At 37.0% G+C, this 17176-nt stretch overlaps 1 protein-coding gene across 2 annotated transcripts in view; it reads right to left on the bottom strand.

Annotated features, from left to right (window-relative positions):
* Positions 1-626: 626 nt before the first annotated feature.
* The window catches only part of TRAPPC12 (trafficking protein particle complex subunit 12), a 55077-nt gene continuing 38527 nt past the window's right edge, over positions 627-17176 (bottom strand). The window contains exons 8-12 of one of the 2 annotated variants that reach the window (XM_074895683.1): positions 16547-16620; positions 8670-8768; positions 3233-3333; positions 2347-2434; positions 627-921 (exon numbers count right to left, since the gene is read on the bottom strand). In XM_074895683.1, coding sequence (XP_074751784.1) covers positions 727-921; positions 2347-2434; positions 3233-3333; positions 8670-8768; positions 16547-16620 — 557 coding nt within the window. In that variant the 3' untranslated portion in view covers positions 627-726. Of the gene's footprint in view, positions 970-2346; positions 2435-3232; positions 3334-8669; positions 8769-16546; positions 16621-17176 lie in introns of both variants that reach the window. The other variant, XM_074895682.1, reaches the window with a different exon arrangement.

Genomic DNA, 17176 nt, shown 5'->3' on the forward strand with positions numbered 1-17176 from the left:
AGAAAGTATAGAGACACCATTTAGTATCATTCAGATGATACCGTCCCTCTTACTGTGGGACATTCATGCTGGGGGGGACGGTATGACTCCCTCACATGCCATCTGGGCAACCTGCTTTAGGTGGCCCCACTTGACTGGGTGGTTGGACCAGGTGACCTCCAGCGGTCCCTTCCAACCTCAACCATGCTGTGATTCTGTATTGTGGTTACTGAGCAACTGCCTTTGAGAGCACTGGACATACAAAGGTGTAATACTCTGTAGCTGAATGGGGGCAGAATGGGACACACACAGTAGAAGCAAGTGAAGAGAAGCACATTCGGTATTTCATTTCTATAATACACATACTGATACTCTGTCAATAACTCTTAGCTGATGAAATCAGCTCATGTGATTTGCTCACTAATTACTGAAAAACTGTAGCAATCATCAAGACAATATAGGGTCAAACTCAGTATTTCTTATCAAAAGAATCTGAGTAGTTGACTGTATATATATCTAGTACACTGTAACGAAGAATAACTAAACAGTAATGGACTTGTAGGGGTGAAGCTGGCTCTAGGTCAGCACAAAGTCTTCAGAATGATAGGACTGTTAGAGACAACAGATTCTGTAGTAATGCCACTGAATAGTCATAAATGAATAGATTTTATTTCACATTTACACATTAGCAAGAGTATATACAATTTAAAAAATCAGCTTTGCTGGAAAAAATTAGTTTGAAATGATCTATCCTAACTTGAGACACTGAGTATTAAAGCTATCGCCCTCTTTGATAGCTACAGCTTCTAAAAGTGCCTGCTTCTTCTGCATACTGCGAGATGATTCCAGTTCATACATAGTTGTCAAGTTGAAGAGAACGCTCTCATGTAGGTAGTGTTTAGGGTCCTGCTGAACCATTCCTTCCAATTGCCGGAGGGAATCCTTCAGTTTTCCCAGATAAAGAAGACAAACAGCAGCATTGTTATTAGCCTAGAGAAAAATATATTGTAAATAAATAAATGTGTGTATATATATGTATGTATGTATTTACTAGTGATGAGAGAGAAGGAAAAGATGTCTAGCATCTGGCGTTACAACAGATTTACTATGTGCTAAGAATTCCTATTTTGTGTGTGCAAGTAACTAAAATACATTATCAATCCTCTTCTTCTTGTTATTCTCAAGATTTATCCTGTGCCAGTAGGACCTGCTGACTCCTAAGAGCTGAAACTCTAAGAGACTGAGTCTAAAATGAAATATATATAGTATAGGACATTAGTCAGTTAATTTTGAAAGTCAATTGCAATAGATTCCAGAAACTACATAAGCTTCTGCATGCTGTCATTTTCATAGGTTTTTTTTTTTAATGACTTCACTATATCTTCAGAAGTGTTTTTCTCTCTGGCTTACATATAGAAGATCCACATAAGCAACAGGAAGAAATTACCTTATCACAAAGGCATCTACAACTGACTTAAAGTAAATTCAGCAGATAGGGCAGTCTAAATACATCATAAATGATCAAGTCAGGTTCCATTTTCTTCTCTACACAAAACAGGTTTTATGAGTTACCGAAAGATTCCAACAGTACAAAGTCATATAACATGTTTAGCAGCAGAAACTTTCATGCTGTCTGAAAGCTGCGGATAAGGAAGAACACAGCCTTTTTAAAAAAATCATTTTTCTCTCCCTTCAGGAAACCTTACTGATCTCATGTGATTTATAATACATAGTATTTTACACCCTGCAAAATGATGCAATTCATATGCTGCCTAAACTCCTTCCCCTCAGTCTTTAAATGGCCTTGGATCAGGCTACTGGGGGTAAGCTGTCTCAGTTCTTGGGAACACTCTTATATGACCATGCCCTGAAAGCTGTCAAATGTAGAAAACCCAAAAGTAAATAGCTCTTCTTTGATCTCTTCTTGTGATGGGAATCCAAGGCTCTGATATGCAATGTGTTAAAAATGTCATGTTTAAAATTACAATATCCCTTCAATGTTGTGTGAAATCAAGTTAATCTTATATACGTTGGCAGCTGCTGTTTCTTTTTCTGACACACATGTCTACGCTAAAAACAGTGCGTGCAAAAAAAAAAGTGATTTTGCGAAGATCCTGTAAAACATCATGTTTTGGAATTTCTACATGCACGCCTAAGTATTCGTGCCCTTCATACAGACTGGTTCTTCATTTCCCATCCCATTTTATATCTTATCCTTATGTATACTAAAAACCCTTTGGCACACATGCCACATCCAATTTTTCTATATAGCTCTGAGCATACTCTGGGTACTAATTAAATCCACACATGAAGCATTATGAGAATAATTTAGGTGTTCATTATAAACGTAGCAATTTGGAGATTTACCACAGCATTTGATGAGTCGATCCTTAAAATTTCTGTGAAAAATCGATGAGCTTCTGCAAAATTATTCTGACCAAGGTGGAGAAATGCTCTAGAAAGTAAGTGACATATGAATGAGTTTTACTCAGAAACCCAAGGTGGTAATATATTTTAAAAAGAATGGACACCATTTTTTATTTTTCCTGTTATAGATGTGAGGGTTTCTGACATTTGCTCTTCACGGTGTAATTACAACCAGCAAGAAGAAACTGATTTACAGACAAATGGAATGACAACTTGGATCATTGGGCTATTATATATTCTGCCGACCAAAGCAACAGTCCATTGTGTTTTTATTAATTTAAATGCAGATACTTTCTTCCTGGAATTATTTCTCTTTATGAAATTAGCCATGCTATATAATTTTCAGTGCACTTTTGAATAGTATTTTCTAAATATATTAAGCCAATATGCTAACCATTACAAACTGAGTCCCCCATCATGCAGCTTGGTTTACTACAATATATTTCGGCATTCTTTGAAATTACCAGGTGGTACCTTTTAGCAGATCTGACTGTAGGATAGGGGCCCAAAATAGCATCTCCTCTCCTAAGAGTTATTTATGCAAATGTATATTGAAAAAGCAGAGTAAAAATATGCAATGCCTGGAAGAATGAGGAAAAGCTTTGTAAAATCAATGGAAGGATCACAATTTCAATCCAGGATAATATGACTATACCGAGTAATACAGATCTCCTGGGTCTATATGCCATTCAGTCTCACTTATGACAGATGTAGTTACATAAAAGAGAGAAATAGAATGGGATTGTCTCAAGGGTAGTTTAATGCTCACAATGCATACTTTGCAAATCTGTATTTTAAAGTTTCATTTAGCTATTAAATTATCTACCTGTTCATTAAAACCATAATTTGGCTCTGTAGTCCATCCAATTTGTGAGTCACTTTCTCAACGTCTTGAAAATATTTTTCTGCAGTTTTTATGTCTCCAATCTAGACAGTAAAATCATAAGAAAGTTACCACAATAAGAAGAAAAGAGATCCAGTCTGATTATATCTGTTACAAAGGATAAGAACATGAAAACATATCAAAGTCCATTAATTGTTTGGCACCAAGCTGACTGGGTAATAAACCAAACAAGATATTTGAACAACCACACTAAGGTCATGAAAAGAAGCCTAGAAGCAGTTTTATCTAAGGCGTGTTTCTTAGCTGTGGATTGTGAAGCATTCGTGGACTGTATGGCAGAGGTGTCCCACCTCCTCATTTGTCTTTTTTGTTGTAACTGACCTGCAGAGTTTATAAAATTTGCTGAAAAGGAGAAAACGTCAGAATTACTTCCGGTGAGACTGGGTGTTCCGCTGCAGGAAGTGAAGAGACATTGTCCAGAGGCCGCAATTGTCAATAGGCATAACTGGAATAGATAGCCTGGAAGCTAGTGTGGGACCCATACTCGGTCAGCCCCCAGCCTGGGGGTCACAGCCAAGGACCACAGGATGACTTCAGTGCATGAGACTGAAAGATGTCAGAAAACAACCCCAATGCAAAAGGTCACTAAGGCTACTGGGGAGACAGCCCATTTGCAGATTGAAAAATACTGGTGAGTGGATTGTGCAGGCTGAACAATTGAGGGATTTGAAAGCTGACATAACGAGGAGCAGATTTAATGGGAGAGGGTGACAGGGATTCCTAGAAAGGAAGGGGAATTTCACTGAAGGGTATGTCACATACATTGCTATTTGGGATGAAAAAAAAAAATCTTTGAAGAGACCTCTTTGGTAAGTAAGTTAGCAATGTACATTTTATAGAAGGATACACTCATACTTTTGGTAAGGTTTCACAATAATTTTGGGCTGGAGAGATGAAAGGAAAAGAAAACTTAATACTTGGTAAAATAAATCTGTCAAAAGTAGTAAAACTGAACTAGTTCAGGAGTGTAAAGCCATGGAAACCAGGCAGCCCTCAGGTGGGGAGATGCAGGGGGCCCTCAAGAGATCACCTGTTTATTCAAGAACAGGACCAACATTACCAAAAACGTTTTCAACGTATGTGTTGAAGTCTCCTTGAAGCTCTCAGATGGTGAATATTACACAGGAAACTTATTCCAGAATTCTTACACACCCACAGTATTACAAAGCACACTCTAAGTCTATCTTGCTGCACTTTTTACTCCAACATTTTGTCCTATCCATAGTGGTCAGGGAGGACAGTACAGCTCCTCTTTTTTAACAGCCTTTTCCATATTTGAAAATTTTTATTGAACTTTCTCCTATGTTTCTTCTTCTAGAATGAGAAACAATTTTCAAGCAAATCAGTGTTCACCCTTTTCTCATAGATACTGCTTTCTGGATTCTCTGATCATTCTTGCTGTTTTTCCTCTGAACTCTTTCCTGTACTTCACACCCTCCCTGAGTGCCCACTGATCTCCAACTGATCTCTTGCCAGCAGTGAGAATGGAAGAATTCTGTTATGTTTCATATATTAAGTTTGCTTTTATGCCACAGTATTTTGGAAGTCCTATTTGTTTACCTCTGTGTAGTTTGCTTAACCATAGCCTAATTCTTTTTTACGGAACAGTATCTCATTAGTTGTTTCCCATTTTGTATTTGTCTATTACTCCCAGTCTTTGGTAGTATTTTGCCTTTGCTGTTTGAATCACAGACAATTTAACATTTCAGTTTCTCAGCTTGTCAAGATTATTTTGCATTCTGATCCTGCCCTTCATAGTGTTGGTACCATTCCCAGCTTCATACATTTTACAAGCACGTTTCTATTTTCATCATACAAACACCTAATTGAAAGATAAGAACACCACAAACCCTAAAGGGATCCTTGTTGAAAAGATCATCTAGCAAGTCCTTCTAGTCTTCCAGTGAATGACTTCCCCAGTACACTTTTCAGACATAGCAAACATCCATTTTAAGGTTTAATCTAGATTTCTTCCCAATTTGCTTATGGGACTATCATAATGACAGTATCCGAAGCCCTACTAACATCAGTTGTATGACTGGTACTGCTTTACCTCTAACCACAAGACCCCTCCCTTGACAACCTGAAGAAACTATTCTTCTTTACATTTAGGGGATGATCCAATTGCACTCAAAGATGCCATTGTTCATCTACCATTTATGGAATACCCATTAATACTCTAGCTAATTAAACAGATTAATTTCTCTTGCATATCTGGACTCAAACAAAACAAATATTATTAATTCTAAAAACCTACACATTTAGTTATAATGACAAAAGATACAATTTCTTTCCATAAATAAAGGTGTAAACCATCAAGAAAATAGTTACTTTTAACTAAAGGATAATTTTGGCACAAGTGTAAATGAATCAGTCCTTGAATATTTTTAGCCTAGAAATTAGAAGGAAACCCCTCATCATGAGAATAATCCATTTCTAAAGCAAACTACCAGCTTGCTCCACTGGGAGCTTGATGAGTCCAAATCTAATATACTTTGAGATTAATCACACCTTATTTGTGTTCATGAAGAGTTCTTACTTCTTCGCAGCATTTTATGTCTTCTCAGTAAACATGTCAAATGTTTAATTCTCATTTTTTACCACTGAGGGGAAACAGTTTGGGGTTTTTTGGCAGAACATTTAAAAGAAATAGTTTTAATTAGTCATTAAAATGTTAAATATTTAAAGTGGTCTTCATCACTTAATTTTATTTAACTTAGTTCAGAAAACATGAATTCAGTATCTAAGGATAATAAGCACTTTGGATAAAAAATAAAATTCTTCTGTTAACCTCAATCATATCCTCTAAAAAGAAGCCTCCAATATACTGTGAGCTTAAGTTTGTTGTTTGTCTGTAAACCAATATTATTTTTCTTAAGTACTCCTAGGATTTATTTATTGCTTTCAACTCTGTTTAGCACAATCTATCACAGAGGGTAAGGTCAGGTAGCTTTCCACTTTCTAAATTCTTTAATGTAGTTATTTAAATGGCAATTTTGGATAGGTCAGGCAGCAAGCAGAGCTTGTGTGTTAGCAACACACAATAATATCCTAGAGACTAAAACGTATTCACTGTTTCCCCATTTCATGTGAATTTCTGTTTTACAGGTGAGGTGATTGCTGACAGAATTACAGTGCTTCTGAAAATTTCTCTGCAATAGCCTCCATCTTTTCCTTCATTCTCCATTTCTCTCATCCTCCTTTCCTATGTTGAGGCAACAGCTGAAGGATGTACATCAGATCTAGGCCTCTTTATGCCCCACTACATGTGAAGATAAAGAAGACAGGGTATCTTAAACCAGTAAGCTCAATTTAATTAAGAAAAAAAAAAAATCACACACAATGTAAGGTTTTATATGTTGAAAAAGGTTACTTTCTTTTACTATTTAACTCCTGAACTTACTCTTCATTCTACATTATTGCTTTGTTTCATCTGTGTCATGTCTGTTGCCAAACACTATCTCTGACTGATAAGCAGCTAAAATCTGTCTCCCTTGTGCCTTTCTTGGATAATGTTCAAAGTTAAGAGTACAGTCTGAGGTTATCTGGGAATTGCTACCTGGTTTTGAGAAGCTGTGACATTTGAATATGAGAAAATTGCTTTCCCATTTTACCTGCAAGATGTTTATTTTTTTCACACAGTACCTCATCAACAGTGCACACACACCACACCACGGTCTTACCAAAATGATGGTGCCCAGCCCTGCAACACATTTCTCCTTCTTTGAATTGAACTTTTTGGGTTTGTTCACCTGTACACTGATTACTACTCTTAATACATCAAAATCCTGCATCTATTGCTCTATTGCAGACACAGCTGCAAATTTTGTCACAAAAAAAGACATCGTGCCAAACAATAAAAATTTATGTCCTTCCCTTCAGCTGCCAGAAGAAAGGAAAACATTTGAATTTAGAAGTGATGCTTTTTATTAATGACTATCTAGGATCACATGAAAACATCAAGGGCTTCTCAAACTCCTTTTTGCTATGTCCAGTTCTGACAGTAAAACTACTAAATACTAAAGGCCTGTTGTCACAGCTAACATTCTGGAGGTTAACAACTCCAAGCGACTCTGTACGGAGCCTGCAAACACCACTTTAGAAACTGGGTGGACATAATTCCTTCCGAAGTTAGGAGTGAAAATTTTTCTACAGCAAACTGAGCTACTAACAGACTGGAGAGTATGACGCTAGGGCAGACATGCTTTGTCAGCAAGGCACTACCAGTAACGTACCCAGTTGTTTTCCCAGTATGACCAGAACTATAATAACTTGTATTTCCAATACTACTATGCATATTTACAGTACCATTCTTTATTATGCACAATTACTAGGTTGCCTATTTAGGTAATAATTAATGCAAACAGCCAGTATCATAAAATTGCTCCATAGTGATGGAGATCCACTTTAAATCAAGAGACTTAATGACAAACATGTCTACCACACATGTGAAAACATGTTCCTGGTGAGAACCAAAAATCCATAACCGAATTTGAATCATGTTCCGTGATTTCAAGAAAACAATATTAATGATTTAATTATCTATCAAGAGTAAATTATTCCATTTCAATATAATCATAACATGAATGCCACAAAATTGTTTGTAAATACTTGACAATGGAAAATTACATTTAATTGTATAATTGATATATATAATTGAATAATAAAAGGAAGAGGATAAAAAAGTAAAAGTTTGAAATATCAGTATCAGAAATATGAAAGAACTCCAAAGAATTTGTGAGATACTAAAAATCAAATAATTAAGACACTAATTATTTAGATGCATCATTTTCTGATAAACAAAATAGTACTACTATACTGATATTTTTTTTACTTATTATGGTAAGTACATAGCTACATGGAAATTTATTATACTTGTGTGGTCCTGTTTTTTTCTTTTAACGTGCCCTCCCCTGTCTTTTCAAGGATATAACCTGGAAAAAGAAACTCTCAAATTTTTTCTAGATGAAGATGGCAGTTAATCAGTGTGACTGAAAGCTGTATGCAGTTTGAGGCAGTATAAATGAGATTTTTTGTGAAATTCTGGCTCATTGAAGTCAATGGGAGCTTTACCATTACTTTTAGAGAAAGCAGAATGTTGCTCTGATTAAATTATTAGCATAATTTTCTACAGCATGATCTTTATTCACTAATGTGCATGCATGTACTTTTAATATTATAAGTACTTTACCTTTCCTAACTTCATCTCATATCACGTGATAGAAGCTTTTTTTGTTTTGACCACTGCCTCTACAGTTTGATACACACCCTATAAAAAGTTAGTTTTAAATGCAACAGTTATTCACTACATAGCTGTCAACAGCAGTATTACCTAGTATATTTAGAAGAAAATGCATACCTGAAGGAAAATCCTTCCAATTCCACTCAACAGCTGAGGCTCTTGCTGTGGGTAACATTTGATGACGGTGTGATAAGCATCTACAGCAAGCACATAGTCCTAAGGGGTGAAAAGCACAGGACCAGATACTTAAGTTCAGCATTCTTCAGCCTTTGTCACCTTCTTTTTAAAGACATATTCAAACACAATTAAATACGCAACTTGTCAGTGGGACAGAATTCTACCTATTAGTGTAGGCACTAGTAGCTGACTACGTTAGTCTTTTCTCACGTATACTAGAACTACATACAGAGGGATCTTCCTTTTTTTTTTTGTCTTTTTTTTTTTTTTTTTCCAACTGGATCATATTCTGTTTGTAGCTAAATGCCAAGAAAAACCAAATCTGAACATTTACTCTTCAGCTTAGATTATGATTTAGAATGAAAGTCAAAAGCCTTCTGTGTGACTGGGGTATACATACTTGAGAAGTGTCTCATGTTTCAAATATATGTATAATTTACATGGTTCAACAAACTATGTTCCGAAGCTTTGGGAACTGCTTGTGCACATGCTTTTAATTTGTGAAAAATATAATGTGTTAGCATAAGCAATTCATGCACATTTTCAGATGACAAACTAGCACTACTCTATTCATCTACCCAAATCTTGTTCCCTTCTACATTACCATGTAAAAAAAAAATGAGCACGTAATCTAAATAGAAAACTGATCTGGGCTAAAACGAAGTGTGGGACGGGTTGGTTCTGAACTGCAGGAGGCTTTGCAGGTGACCCCCCCCCACAGACACATCCACAAAGACCATGCTGGCAAGTGGAAGGTCTGAGATCTGCCTGCTTGAAAAGCAGTGCAACCGTACCCTCTAGATAATGACCAGTGACAGAAGATTAAACAAAATCATGGTCCCATTTCTACAAGAAAGAAATGCTCCTGTGACTGGTTACTGCAGTCCAGCTGCTTCATGGTTAAACAGCAGTAATTCAATGATCTAGGCAGTAAGTGACTTTTAGAGCCTGGCTACATGGTCTTTGGCAGGCACACATGAGAGACTTTGCACCTGCTGTTTATGCTGACCAGAAGACACGCAGTAGGAGGTACATTCACATGGCACAGGGTTGCAGTAGCCTCAGCTATAGCTTCTTAGAGAAATCCCAAGCAGAGGCAGAGCAAGCCTGCCTTTGCTTATAAAAGCCAGGCATATGCAAAGACAGAAGACTGTGCTGTACTAATTTGGTGCTTCCTGACAGTCCTACCCTTCACCTAATACACAAATTAGCGGTAGGTGTTAGGAAGAAAAAGACATCAAAGAATAATATTTTGAAACCGCTTCAAAACTTCAAAACATCTTCAGATAGTCTCTACCCTACCATTTTTCTTGGTCAAATTATAATACTCATTTAATTTGTCCTAATGCGATCATAGCTACTGGTAAAGATACTTTTTCTTCATCTCCTGCTTAGTCTGAGGCAGCAATGAATTTATTTTCCTGAGGTTGCACTTAAAAGGACTGAACCCTGTGTCCAGCTCTGGAGTCCTCAGCACAGGAATGACACGGACCTGTTGGAGCAGATCCAGAGGAGGGCCACGAGGGCTGGAGCACATCTCCTATGAAGAAAGGATGAGAGATTTGGGGTTGTTCGGCCTGGAGAAGAGAAGGCTCTGGGGAGACCTTATAGTGGCCTTCCAGGGACTCTTTATGAGGGAGTGTAGTGATAGGACAAGGCATAATGGTTTAAAACTGAAAGAGGGAAGATTTAGTTTAGATATAAGGAAGAAATTCTTTACTGTGAAGGTGGTGAGACACTGGAACAGGTTGCTCAGAGAGGTGGTAGATGCCCCATCCCTGAAAATACCCAAGGTCAGGCTGGACGTGGCTCTGAGCAACCTGATCTAGTTGAAGATGTCCCTGCTCACTGCAGGGGGGGTGGACTATATGATCTTTAAAGGTTACTTCCAACCTAAACTATTCTATGGTTCTACTTGACCCATGCACCAGGTCAGGTCACCCTTTGAAACATATTGTTTCATAACACAAAAAAAAAAAATAAAAAATCAAGAGAAGTCTTTGGAGTCTGACCTGTATATGTGAGAAATTACACATCCTATGATAGTAGAGGCTGAGTTAAACAGCCCAGGAGGCATGCTGCAGGACCTTTCTTTTGCAAACAACTTGTATATTGTGGGTATAATGATTAATTCTGAACAGTTAATTAATAACATTTAGAGTTTATTGGAAATCTAGTATGCCAGGCCCTGGTCATGCTTATTGGACATGGAAAGAGTTCAGAGAAAAGACAACAGGCCATACACCCCAAAATATATTTATTTACATTCAAATTTATTTAGCATTCAGAACTCAAATGGGATGAAATTTATGCTACCAAAATTTTTCATAAATTTATGACTTTGAAAAAACTCAATTTTCACTGTAGCAGCTCTCACTAAAGGAATTCATTGATCGTGGAGTCTCACTATGTTAGACAGGCATAAAAAAACTTGGAATAGGGACCCTCTGAACTGGCTCCTGAGAGGAATCCCAGCCACGCTTGCATTAGCTATTAATACCTGCAAGAGCATCACTTAAATCTGAAGAGCTGTCTATGATTGTGAATTTTATCCCTTCAAGCACGGAATGTGCTTACTGGAGAAATAATTTTATTATCAAATTCTAGCTTTTGTGCTCAATGTCTTCCATTCTGTGGTCTAAAGCTGCTCCTTACTCAGTACTCAGCCTCATGCACACTCTAAGGCTTAGGCTACACAACAAAGATGCATAGTACAACCATGAGGGATGGGGGCTCTACAGACACATACCCTAACTGATGTAGAAACAACTCCCAGGAGATCCTGCAGTTAAACTAATAGAAAAGTGCTTCTGTCAGCTTAGTTTACAGCCTAGCATGATGTGACTGCAAAGAGTCTTGGCCAGAAGAAACTGCACGAGGGGGCACTGTTTGCACAATTATAATACCACAGGCTCCCTAGTGTAAGTAGTAAGTAGACAGCCTTGGTAGGAACAAGCAGCCAAGTAATGTCTTGGAGGCCCACTCTGCAAGGGCTTCATGGATTTGGCCTGGTCAGGCAAACAAACCTTCCTCCTCTTTTGCATTACCTATCAAGTGACTGTGCATCACCATATGCATTATACCCAGGAGTACATAAACACTCACACCTCTCAAAATGAGAATAGAGGTGAAGCATTAAGAGTCTATGCACTGTATTCGTGGATATGGCACCCTGTTTCCATATGATGGCATAGCACATGGCATCTGAACTGATCCACTCCATGCCTTGCAGTACTTATCACAGGAGTGCGGCCCATTTCTTCCAGGTGGCAAGAGACTAAATTATATGTCCAAAGTCACTCCTAAGCATAGGCAATGATGGCCCCAGATGAAACCATAATCACAATATCCAGGTTCACTTATAAATACAATCTCATTTTGTAGTTACTCCAGAATCCCACAGTGAAATTTATATGCATTTACTTTTCTCCCCACAGCTACCATGGAAGCAGTAGTAGGATACTCTAGAAATCTACATGTGACACAGAATGATATTATTCCATGGTAAGTTATAAAAGCATCTCATTTGACAGTTCCTTCTGAAGGAGCATATTGTAAAGCAGATAAGATTTACTCTCATTTACTGAAGACTTTTCAATCTCAGATTTGCTAATGTGACATTGTATCAGAAAAATTGTCTGTGAGAATGATAAACAGACCCTCCCAGAGGAGCAAAGTCTTGGCTGATACAAGTTGTGGTTGTGAAAAGTAAAACATATGAGGTACTACCAGTAAAAAACCCCAACAACTACAACTTGTGATCTTAAGACTTAAAGATGGGGCTGATGTATTGTCATGGTCTTCAATTTCTAAAGATTGCAAGCCTTCAGATTTTCCATACCTTCATAAAAAAATTCCCAAAGGAGGACTGAAGTTACACAATTCAGGATATGAACGAGAGCTGGCCTATTGTTTTATAATTCAGTATCTCGTTTGGAGCTAACATTAAACATACTCATCCAAAATAGTTCTAGTAAGCTACTGGAAATACTTGCACAAAAAAGGCCAGTTAGGTTTGTTTTTCCTTTGATGCACTGCAGTACAACTGTATTCCCCTTCATCATCACTGCATTACACATTTTCATGTTTCCTTCACCATCACCTTAAGTACTTAAAATATTAATTATGAGATAATTAGAAATAAGCATAAATGACCATGATATGTAGAATGATGACAGTAGGTTCAATAAACCACAGACTAAAAATCAGCTTTAGTTATACAAAGTGTATAGTTCATAAATACTGTTTTTGGGAAGAGAGGACAGGGATAACTTATCCTTCCTCTCTATCTAGTGCTCTTGTGGAAGGGTTATGAAAGCAGAGATTGACAGCGTTATGAATCCAAAGAGCAGTACTGCAGCACAGTTAGGTAAAAGACGCAATGATTCATGCAGTCTTTCTTCTTTAAATCATAAAGGAACCAAAGTCCTTAGGCATCAGTCCCCTGTGTCACTAGTACAAGCTGTTACCTCCTTCTTTGTAAAGTTTTAATTGTATTAGACTCAAATTAAAATCAATTCTAATGCTTTTGTTTTTATGAAGGGCAACTTCTACAAAAGCTAAGACAACATTGAAAAAATCTAAAAAGTGCAAAATGTGCCTTTAATTAGAGTGCATTTATAATATATATGGAAAGTACTTAAGTGTTTATTCCTCAGAGAGGTAAAAGTCTGGTAAGATAATGTCAAAAGCGATTTTAGCTCAGATGAAAAGAACTTTAAAAGTTTTCAAGACACTTCCATGGTGATTTAGTAAAATGACAGACGTTTTGCAATTAGATTGTTGAAATGAAGCAATGTGCATCATCAGTTGCATTTTAAATGAATATTCCCTTATGCTGCTATATTCAGGGTACACATTCATAGTTACTTAAGCCGATGGTTCTTGTAAATGGAAGTCTACAGTGACCCATGCTACGTGGTCTCCCCTTCTCTTCCTGCTGTATTTCCACTTCCTCCCATAAGTTGACCCTTGTTCACACAAAATGGGAAAAGCCAATTCAGTTGATATGACTGAGATCCACCATTTCTCAGTTGGTTAATTCCAATAGTGGTACATGAAAGGAAGCTAGAAAATACATTTAAAAAAGGTTGTACAAAGAAAGGGGGATGAACAGGAAAAAAACATTGAGTAAGGCTGCCTTAAACTGCCACCGAAGTGTATCACTTGTCACACAGATAAAGGGACACAGTGGGCAGAATTCAGTACCTACGAAAGATGGTCCCAGGGTAAAGGAGACTTGTGACTAATTTCATGTCCCACTACAGGTTTCCTGCACAAGTCTGGGTGAATCACTTCTTTGCATCTCACTCACTACCTCCAAAAAAATATACCCCTCCATCGCAGTTTAATGAGATGTTTAGCTATGAAACTAATGAGGCCATATTTAAAAAGAAAAAAATCATTGTGCAACATAAACAGAATTCCTTGAGTCAGATTTATAATGCAGAAGAGATATGACATGAAATGCACCTAATTAGAGCTGAGGATAACTGAAGTAGATTTAAATAGTTATAGGCCCAATATGTAATCAAAGTCTTATTTTCAAGAGTCAGTCCTGACAAGATTGCCCCCTATTAAATACTATCAAAGTTTTTTGGCCAAAGAAAGAGGTTAGTGAAAGATAAGCAGTTTCTCTTTTTTCATACTGGTCACATAGTTTTAATTTAATAAATGATTATTATTAATCTACTAATAGCACAAGCTATTTCATTCACCTAACAGTACTTGGGGATCTAATATGATCATATTGCAATATTGCAAATGTTCACTAGATGGCAATAGATGGCACTGACTTGGAGAATTAAATCAGCTTTTTTTAAAAATTATGTACACTTGAAATACTTGTATAAAAACAAATGCCATTTTTAAAGTGTATTACACAACAGCAAAAGAAAAAAAAGGTAGAACTGTTCCATTAATATAATTGTTCATGGGAAATTAACAAAAGTGTGTTTAAAAATTATTTGAAGAAATAGTTCCATACTGAATACTCTAGAAGGTGGAAAAGATGATTATAGAATTGCTTCATGTTAGGTCTTAAAAATATTAAATTTATAAACAACCAGTATAATTCTCTCACAGAGGATCTGTCACAAGCAGAAAAATTAACTTCATATACTACTCTGATTTTAACTGCAACACGACTATGATTGAAAAATCTTTCTTAAAAACTCTCTACTACTCCATATAGGGATATTTCTGAAAACAGAGAGACTCACAACTACTCCATAGCCAATGCACTGAAATGCAAATTTCAGATGGAAGTGATTATGCATTAACATGTGTTTGTGGGTAATGTGGAAGTTATTGTGGAACCATAAATTTCTAAATTAACTGCAGTGAGACATGCCCTAAGTATAATTGGTCTTAAGAAGTATATAAGTTGCAGTATTTCTGAAGTACCATTTCCAAAAAGGTGATAATCGGTATTCACCGAAGAAAATAGCACTAACAGGACCAAACCAGAAAAAGGGTAAGAACTGTGCATGTACATGGATTTGTGTGTACACAGAAAAATACTCAAAGTGTTAAAAACAATTCACGGGCAAAAGTAAAGTGAACTTCTTGAAAAAATACATTTCTAGATATATTCTGCTTTGTTTGGCATGGCAACTCATGCTTTTCTCCACTTGCTTTTTGAAAAAGAAAATTCCTTAAAAAAACGAAACTATGTCAAGTATCTACTTCAAAACACAAATGCTTACTAATTGTTAAAAATACTTCATGGTTTAATGGACGATTATTTCTGTTCAAGACAGAAATGTTCTGTTCACAGTATCATTATGGATACAAATTTCTGTCTTCCTCAATTCTTATAAAAAGGATATTCCATTTCATGTAAAGCAGTATTTGGGTAACTGAATCTTATGTAAAAAATACATGCTTTTTGAGATACTGTAATATTAAGAACAGACTCCCATTTGGGAAGTAGCTTAGTAAACATCAGATGGTCAGGTTTGGCATGACCTTGGGCAATCGAAGAGCAGGGAGCAAGGAGCACAAATCTTGGTCTGTGAAGATTATACTGCTGACAGCTCTGCTCCGAGGCTGTTGCTGCTAGTTGATTTGTGAAGTACAGTTAAGCTCAGGATAACAGCAGTTTGCTGCAAGAATGGCAATATCCCTGTTTTCCTGACAATGACGTGAACAGCGAATGGCAGAAGAAGTTTTATTTCTGCTTCCTGAATACAAGGAGAAGCTAAGAATGTTGCACCAACTGGAGCAGGATTGGTTAAAAAATGTAGGGAGGAATCAAAGGAAAAGAAACCAACAGGGGAAGCTAGTTACGCTTGCTTTTATTCCCTTCCCTTCTCTTCCACCCCTACCCACTAGTGAGGATTTAAACTTGAAAGAAGCTATCTTACAGTAGAGATAGGTTGACAAGGGAGGATGTATTTAGACATTCTGGATCTTCATCATATACAAAGGCTACAGTATTATTAATCCTCACAAACAGAGCAACATTCCTAGTGCACAGTTTGAAAAAGACAGAGCACATAATTGCTTTTAATTACAGCATTTAGTTAAGTGTTTAAAAAAATTCAATTTAAAAATGCAAATTCTGTATTGTTATTGCATGTTCTCTAGGATGATTTGAGAAGAAATAAGTGCAGATATGTTCCCAGAGAACATTACTGCAAATAGTTATCTATTAAATAAGACATTATTAAGTCTAATTAATTCTTCACTAAGCAAAACCTTCATTTACAGTCAGGTGGTCTTCCCTTATCTATGCACCAGAAATTCTCTTTCACTTTCTCTGACATTCTATTCTGGAAAATACGGTACCTCTGCAGTTGCTGCCACCCACGTACCTTCATCATTAGCAGACAGTTTGCCATGGAGTACATCACCCGGCCCAGACGTGACCTCCACAGCTGAACAGAGGCTGCAAAATAAGAGCAGCTTGTGAATTTGCACAAATAAATTAGAGGTTCTTTCTTGCCATCAATTATTGGTCCTGTGTATTATGATTTTGAAAGATCCCCCTCGTTAACACCACTGGGTTTAAGCCTAGAATTTCTAATTCTCAGCCATGCTGCACCATCAGACAGAAAATTCTGCACCTCTCTGAGGGAATTGCTCAAGCAGCTCTGGGTACCATACACAATGCAACAATACAGAGCAATAGACAGCCGCTCAGCTTTGAGCTCAGGCCAAATATTAAACACCAAAAGAGGCCACACATTTTCCAATATCAGAACAAAAGGTGCATAAAAAGATTCAAGTGATAATGAGCATCAGTTTAAAAACATGTAATCTACAACATTAAATGTGATAAATTAAAAAAATCAAACACAGCTAAAATGTCATTTCAGAGCCAAAACATACAGGGTGAGAACTGTCTGAGTCTGGGACTGTTTGTGCTTGCCTCTGGCTTAGAGATGTGCTGGAAAAAATCTGCCAAGCCTGTCTGCTTTCCCCATGCTCCTGGAGCTTGCAGG

The sequence above is a fragment of the Athene noctua genome, chromosome 1 (assembly GCF_965140245.1).
Source record: "Athene noctua chromosome 1, bAthNoc1.hap1.1, whole genome shotgun sequence".
NCBI classification, from domain to species: Eukaryota; Metazoa; Chordata; class Aves; order Strigiformes; family Strigidae; genus Athene; species Athene noctua.